This window comes from Cupressus sempervirens, chromosome 10 (genome assembly GCF_028749045.1).
Source record: "Cupressus sempervirens isolate cs-2001-9-10 chromosome 10, ASM2874904v1, whole genome shotgun sequence".
In the NCBI taxonomy this organism is placed as follows: Eukaryota; Viridiplantae; Streptophyta; class Pinopsida; order Cupressales; family Cupressaceae; genus Cupressus; species Cupressus sempervirens.
The window spans coordinates 893,183,830-893,192,187 of NC_143127.1; the positions used below are offsets into that span (position 1 = coordinate 893,183,830).

At 35.7% G+C, this 8,358-nt stretch overlaps 1 protein-coding gene across 1 annotated transcript; it reads left to right on the forward strand.

Annotated features, from left to right (window-relative positions):
• Positions 1-120: 120 nt before the first annotated feature.
• LOC149536867 (putative polygalacturonase At1g80170) lies at positions 121-3,201 on the forward strand. Its single transcript, XM_089806077.1, has 10 exons — positions 121-259; positions 469-660; positions 748-879; positions 964-1,134; positions 1,233-1,253; positions 1,491-1,698; positions 2,016-2,097; positions 2,173-2,281; positions 2,652-2,768; positions 2,863-3,201. Exons 1-10 carry the CDS (start codon positions 257-259, stop codon positions 3,091-3,093), a joined length of 1,266 nt encoding a protein of 421 aa, XP_089662203.1. The 5' UTR covers positions 121-256; the 3' UTR covers positions 3,094-3,201.
• Positions 3,202-8,358: the final 5,157 nt, after the last annotated feature.

Below are 8,358 nucleotides of genomic sequence, written 5' to 3' on the forward strand. Positions count from 1 at the left end.
ATCAGTATAACGAATTAATGGAGTTTACCCCACAAAACAAAACAAAAAACAATCTTCTACCTTATCTGATTAGTTTTATTTATTTCCATTTGATTAAATAGAAACAGTTGATAGCTTCCAACAATATATATGTATGTTGTAGGCAACACATTGTATTCAAAGCAGCATATTATCCTGCATTGATATCATAATCTAAGGATATCTGCTGCTTCAGGACCAAATAGGAGTAGCAGTAGTAGTAGCAGCATATCTTAAGATGGTAATTGTTAGTACATTTCTATGTTCTTTAATTATTATTATTTGTTAAATTCGAGTAAACTTAAATTCAAGACCTTCCAAGAAGCTAACAATTAATCATTATGTTGTAGGCTCCTACCTGCTGTACTCTTAATTATTAGCTTCAGCTTTGTTTTCCAGTTTTACTTGTAAGATATTCTTGCATTCTAAATCAAAGAAGGAACTCTGCAGAATGTGTTTACAATTGCAGCTGTGTTGGTTCTTCTATTTCTGGATTCATGCCTGGCTATCCATTTAATTTATCCTGGTGGAAGAACAGCAACATACTACGACAGGAGGAAGCAAAATTATCAGGGCCATTCAGTGAATTTCAATGTTATGAAATTTGGAGCAGTCGGTGATGGTTCACATGATGATGAGCTTGTAAATATTCATCTTAAAGTTCTATTTATTTATCTTAGCTTATCACTAAGCAAGCCTTTACTATTAAATCTTTCTATGGCTTTCCAGGCCTTCTTGAACACATGGAAAGCAGCATGCAGAGCACCTTATAATGCAATGGTAGTGGTGCCAAGCGGATACAAATTTTTACTAAGCCCCATCACATTTTCAGGCCCTTGCAAATCTCACATTTCAGTACATGTAAGAAGAGAAAAAATTAATTTGTGCTTTTACAGTCTTTGAGGGAAAAAAATGGGATAGATTATCATATGAAATGCTTCACAGATTGCAGGGAAAATAGTGGCTCCAAAGTCACCATCTGCATGGAAAAGTAATGATAGAACTCTATGGATTCAATTCTTAGGCGTCTCAGGCCTAACTATAGATGGTGGAGGCATCATTGATGGCAAAGGATATGCTTGGTGGTCCAAATCTTGTAAAGTGAATGACAATTATGTAAGGGAAATTGACTTGGTTGAGTGAAATGGTTTTCAGATTTACTAAAATATATCTTATTCTGACATCTGTTTTCCTTACCTTGTGTTCATGTACAGCCTTGTGTGCAAGCACCTACGGTTAGATCTCAATCCAAACATATTACTATTCTAGTTTTTATTAGTTGTTGCAATTAATTATTATTATTTGTTAAGTTCAATAGACTTGAATCTAAGATCTCTTAGATAAAAGGCTCACAATTTATCATTGTGTTGTAAGTTGTTGCTTAAATATTACTATTTTATTGCTTAAATGCAGTGGTAGCACTTTTTACAGAAAATTTTGACGAGTTAGGTGTTTTTTCAATCATGTTTCAGGCAATGTCTATTGTAAAATGCACAAATATTGTGGTGGCAAATTTGCAATTTTGGAACAGTCAACAAATGCACCTTTCTTTAATCTACTCATCAGAAATCCAAGTCATGGGATTAAAGATTAGAGCTCCTAAGCAGAGCCCTAATACAGATGGAATTCATCTCCAAGGAGCCAAGAATGTCCAAATAAGCAACATTGACATTGGAACAGGTTGCCAAGTCTAAATTACATATTACCTTGTCATCAATAGAAAGAAAATATTTTTGTATAACCCAAATTGTCATAGTTATGATATTCAATTCATAGCATAAGGAATACTTGGTTGCTTTTTGGGTCTCTCTTGACAGGTCCTACCGTTCAGTTCTAGACCTGCCTTGACAAGGCCTTGAATATATGGTTGTTAACTTAAAAGATGTCCAAACTATGCTAATTATAAAAAGATTATGTGACAATGTTCTTAATAAATTACGAAAGATCTATACTTCATTCTAATTTGCTAATTCTGATTATTGTTGATTGTGAAGCAGGGGATGATTGTATCTCCATTGTATCCGGATCCTCCAACGTTGATATTCGAAAGATCACATGTGGACCAGGCCATGGCATCAGGTATTTAAGGGCCTAATCATGAGATATTACATGTCTAAGGGATGATTTTAATGTGTTTTTTTGGGTTATTTTCAGCATTGGGAGCTTAGGAAAAGATGGGGAAGAAGCAACAGTGGAAAAAATCGATGTTCATAACATTTTGTTTACTGGAACTGAAAATGGAGCAAGAATCAAGACTTGGCAGGTTGCTTAAATTTAAAAACATCAAATATTATATTTATTTCACCTGTCATGATTTGAATAGCTTAAACATCGCACACCAAAGCTTAATTCGTAGACTAAAAGTGTTAAATAATCAAAATTGACTTATTCTTTTTAAACTTATTTTTTCCTCAGTTTGTAATGTTTAAGAGTGGCCGTCATAATCCTTGATAATCAAGTTAGCAAAATCAGCTCTATCAGCAATATTGCATTTACCTATATTTCTTGAACAAATCTCTTAATTATACAAGAGTAAGCAGATCTTAGTGTATTTAAAATATTACATGCAGTCAACTGAAGATTAGATTGTATTTTCTTAATGTATGAGCTGAGTGAGATTTATGTTTATGCAGGGTGGCTCTGGGTATGCGAGAGATGTTGTATTTGAAGACATAACGGTTCTAAATGTTGAAAAACCCATAGTTATAGATCAGTACTATTGTGATTCTCCTTCACCTTGTGGAAATCGGGTAAAGATTGATATTATCTATAATACTTCAGTCCAATATTAATATTTTGTTATCTTTTTTAAGGCCTGAGTTAATATCATAAAATCTCATGCAGAATTCTGCAGTGCGCGTAGAAGATGTGACCTTCAAGAACATAAAAGGCACCTCGTCAATGTCCAAGGCTGTAAGTTTGATGTGCAGCAGGACTGTGCCCTGCAGAGGAATTGTGATGAGGGATATTGATATAAAATCAATCATAACTTCCAATACAAAGTCAGAATGCATCAATGCTTTTGGTTTTGCTTCTGGAGATATCTATCCATCTAACTGCCTTAGCAGACATTGACTGAATATCAAGTCGAGCGGCTACTTGTGTCTTTAATGCTCAAAATAAAAAGAAGTCATGTACTAATTCTAATAAAGCATATATTGGAAGAACAATTTACATTCTCAATTGTGGAGCAACTTACATATTGTGGGGAACTTATATAAATCTTTCAATATATGAATTGTCAATATTTTCTATTTATAATTAAAAGATAGCGATTATTGTTTTATCATTTATTTCTCTTTAATTTAGTCTCATTTATGTTACATTGTTACGTATAACAAAAATTAATTTCTAATAGGCATATTAATGAATCTTTTTGGGTCAACCAAAAAAAGTAAGGAATTTTAAGTAGTGATTGGAAAAATTAGAGCTTGGGTGAACTAGACTGAATTTTGAAGGAGTATCAAAAGGTAACCCTAGCCCATCTGGTGCAAGGTTTGCAATAAGAGATTGGGTTGGAAACTTGCAGCCTTTAGAGCAAATTGACTAGTTAGTGGGAAATATAATGAAGAAAACACTTGAGCTATTGCATGAAATTTATTTGGCAAAAAAATTATGAATCTTTTGAATCCACATAGAAGATGATTGATTAATCACATTCTACTCAATCATTAAAGGAGAATAACTAACATGTCATTTACAAAATGCCAACAAGCAAAGAGGACGATGTCATGACCTCCTGGGGCCGGAAAAGAGGGAAAGTCTCTGATTCCAAGGAGGAAAAACAAGGGATGGGGAAGGAGGGGGCAGAAGGGGACATTAATCAGAGTGAAAGGGAGGAGCAGGATTAGGGCTATGAGGAATTCGAAACCAGCACATATAGATGCTCAATTATGGGCAAAGATAGGAATGTGGTGTGGAGAAATTTTGACACTACTTCTGCTAAAATTGGGATCAATAGAAAATTGATCAAAACTCTGATCAAAGAGAATGAAGAGGGAAAAATCCAAATGGAAGAGCTAATTGACCCAGCCTTTGTGATTTTTAGCAACACCGCTAAGGAAAATCCTCATATGGATGTCCTCAACAATGCCAAAAATAGCGCAATGGATAGCTTCTGCACCACCAAATAGATTTTTCATGAAATCCAAGAGCTCAAATACAGAGTGAACAGCTTGGAGAGGGAGAACTATAGCTTAAAGAACAGGATAGCAGAGGAAGAAAAGAACATGGACAACAGAATGGAGGATGTGACCTAAATAGGTTCTAAACGATGGAGAGTTCAATGCATATTATAGTGGAACAAAGCTATAATATTCTCAAAGAGGCTAATGAGAATATTAAGTTGCTCATTAACAAAGTGGAGGAGCATAGAACCAACAAAGATGAGGACCCTACTCCCCACAGTGCCAAGGACAGGACACCTGATGATAGTTTGAGGAAGCATACTAGATCTAGCATGAAGAAGAAGGGCATCTAGAACCTGACCAGGATCTCTCAGACATGAAGGAGGTGGCTGGTAGATTATTCGGGATAGAAATTAGTGCAACAAAAATTCTGAGAGAAATCACCTGAGCATCCTAGCTATTTTGGCCAGCCCTGGTTTTTTGTCCTGCCCCACTAGTTTTTAAAAAGTTTATCCCTTTTTTGTGGGGTGTTGTTTCAATTGGTTGCTTTTAGTTTATACTATTACTTTAAGCGTTATTTGTTGTCATTTCTTTGTTATGTAAGGGTTTCAAGGCCCTTTTAAAACCCATTTTCCTTAATCAGAAAATAACATGTCATTTAAATAAATTAATTGAAAGTTAAATTTTCTTCTATCCACCTTTGTGAACCTCAAAGTGACATTCTATCAAAATCATGATAGACATTCTATTAGTTCATTATTTTATCATTATTGCCAAATCACACTGGGGAGATTTTTTAGAATGTTTTTAGATATTGAATTTAAGGATTTAGTACACCTATACACCACCAAAGGGGCAGTGACTATAGAGGCACAAAAAATGTCAACCATACGAAGGGGGTGCACTTGGCTTTTTAACCAAAACTTGTCAAAAAGCAATACAAAGAAAATGCTTTTTGTGGTTGGATAGCCACTACTCCACCAAAGGATACGAAAATAAGGTGATGTGATGGTTGTGGTATGTGGCGGGTGTGGGTTGTTGCTCATTATTATTACCAAAAAGGAGAGCCTTTATCACTTATTTTAATTTCTACCAAGTGTAGGGTATGAGTGATAGTTGTGAGGAGGGAGCCATGGAATCAAACTTCTCTCTCATCATCCTTAAGTGACAATTATGTTTTCTCAATCACATTTTAGATAAACAATTGATAGGGGTATTAAAATTGGATGAGTTGTTATTCTAGTAGATTTCCACATCAATCAAGCTGAGGAGTTCATGCACTTAGAGCACCATTGCAGATTGTGCATTGATATTACCTTGTTCTTCATGGCTTGCAAACTAGAGTTGGGAAACGCCTAAACAATGTGGGTAATGAAAGAGTGTGTGCATCATAAAAGGTACTTTGGAGTCAAACCAACTTGATAATGGAGGGTTTAGAGTTGATATTCACACAAGAATTATAATGTTAGTGGATGGTTGGAGATAGAAAACCTCAATTACACATGTTTGTACTCTAGATTGTAGTGGGTAACAAAGATGAGTGTTGAGTTGAGACACAGTTCAAGAAGGATGCTTTCAAAGACTTTCCAAGAACTTATGAGATGGAGAAAGCAAAGGAGCTAGTAGAACTAGAGAAAGAAGGTAGTGAGAAGGTTAAATTTGTAAGAATTTGGAATAGTCTTGATACCATGTAAGAATTTGGTATAGCTATGATACCATGAAGAATTTGTCTTAGGGCAAAATGATGCCAAGATCAAGAAGCACAAGACCTAGCACAATATGGAACAAATAATGTATGATCATAACAATATGAGAATGAATATCCGATTATCTTTGGATATCAGATCATTCAATGATAGATAATTGATGTATATTGGTGTTGTACACTAGAAGTTCATGTATATAAAGGCCTCTAGAATGACTAGGAGTTAGTGAAGAGATAAGCTCAACAACTAAGCACACATCCACCAAAAGTGGATTATCCTCCATTGTGCATGAATATACATGCAACAATGAGAGGATAAGTATGACAAGGTGTATCTTTTATAGAGATGTTGTAGAGACCATGTGCTTAAATTAGTTGCTAACTCCTGTGTTGTAGACACCATGTGCTCAAATGAGTTGCTAACTCCTGTGTTGTCGACAAGACAACTCATATGAGTACGCATACTCCTAGGTGTCTACATGACAACTAATAATAATGCATTAACCTAAGTAAACTTAAGTAAAGTGTAAATAGTGATTAATTATTTACACTAACACCCTCCCCTAAGTGCAACTTAGGAAATGCACTTAAGCTCACAAAAGCTATGATAAAAATGCATGATGAGCCCCGCCGACTAGGCCATGTTAGGTACCCATGTACAAATGCAATGATGTACATACAATGCAATGAAATCTCTCTAAAAATAGAGAAAAAGGGAAAACCTCATGGGAAAAACCCTCCCCCAAAAAGAGAGATAAGTACAATAAAGAAAGATGCATGTATGGATGGAGTAATCAAGACCCCCCCATTATGGCATACATCATGCATATAGAATAGACAATCCCTCCATAAGAAGGAAATATAGAGAAATGAAATCCCCCCTACCTAGTGAAAGATCTCCTAATGATGAGTGCTTGAAGATAAAAGAAAATCTAATGCCAACAAACAAAATTTATCCCTTTAAGAAGAAGATACACCAAGTATAGGTGCAAGTATACTTCTCATTGTGGATAGGAAGATGTAGGAAGAGAAGCAATGTAACCTCCCCTCAATGATGAATGCACACCCATGAAAGAAGCTCCTTTATGACTGAAGAAGTTGCACCATGAAAGTTGAATGAAGTTCCTCCTTGTAGGAAGAAGTGGTGCCATAGGTGTAGTAGAGAATGCTCCCCAACTACGAGGAAGAGTTCTCAGAAGATATGATGTCTAAGGAAATTGGAATACAATCTCCAAAGACTGATATGTCTCCTCTGAAGTAAAAGAGTCCTTCTCCAACTGCTGAAAAGAAGTGTCCACAATCATGTCAGACTCAAAAGAAAGATCAAGTGGTTAAGGGTCAGAGTGTTCCCTTGCAAAAAATGAAGAAGAATTCTCCTCAACAAAGAGAAGATGGATGTCATCAATAATGTCTCCCACATCTTCAATGTAAGACTCCACAAACAACACTGCAATGTCTGGAAGGAAGTCATCCCATGAAGCTAAAATAGGAAGACATGGTGTTTTCTGTTGCACTGAATCAGGAGCATATGTGGCTGGAACTGGATCAATAGAAGCAACAGGAGCATCAAGAGGTACGATCTCAACAGGAGTTGTAGGTTCCATAACTGGAGTGACTGGAGGTAGAATGTCTTTTGGGAATGGAGGGATTGTTGGATCTCCATATGCTTTCCAAAGAGCCATCCAAAGGTCATAAGGATTTCTTGCCTTTCTAAGGACAGCAAAACAAACCATACTAATATTTATAAAAATGGCTTGAAAAAAATATGCTAAAAACTGACTGATCAGTGTAAGAGGGCAATTCTTTAGAACATAGATAAGGAAATACTTCATTGTGTTCTCTTAGATGATCAATCATCAAAGCACTCCATTTCTGATAGTTCCTTTTTGTCAACTTCAATTTTTCTAAGAATTTGGTTTAGGCCAGAATTCACCCAAGAACTAAAGAACTCAACACAAACACACAGTAGACCAAATTAGAGAGAGTGTGATCAAAATGATGATATTTGTTCAATATGCCAGCTTGAGAGTACACTAGGAGTGCATGTATATAAAGGCCTCAGGATAGCTTCTAGAATGCATAAAAGTTAGCAACATGATAAGTTATACAACCAAGCACATCTCCACCAGATATGGGTTATCCTCCATTAAGCACAGAATTAAGTGTGATGATGTGAGGATAAGCCTACAATGGTGTAGCACGCAAATCAATGGTGTAGACAACATGTCCTAAATAAGGAGTGCGGATAACTGTGTTGTCAACATAACAACTCAGTGAATGATGTTAACTCCTATGTTGTAGACACCATGTGCATAATTAGAGTTTCATAACTCAATGAGAGTACACAAACTCCTAAGTGTCTCACCTACATATATAATTATTTAATGCAAAATAATTAAATAATGCATTAACCTAAGTAAACTTAAGTAAGTGTAATAAGTAAATACTTATTTACACCAACACCGCCCCTTAGTGCAACTTAGGGGGATGCCCTTAAGCTTACAAAAT

Bases quoted from the DNA above. Each gene is read 5' to 3' on its own strand.
- LOC149536867 (XM_089806077.1), top strand. The intron at 880-963 runs GTAAGAAGAGAA...AATGCTTCACAG, and splicing joins AATCTCACATTTCAGTACAT to ATTGCAGGGAAAATAGTGGC. The intron at 1,699-2,015 runs GTTGCCAAGTCT...ATTGTGAAGCAG, and splicing joins CAACATTGACATTGGAACAG to GGGATGATTGTATCTCCATT.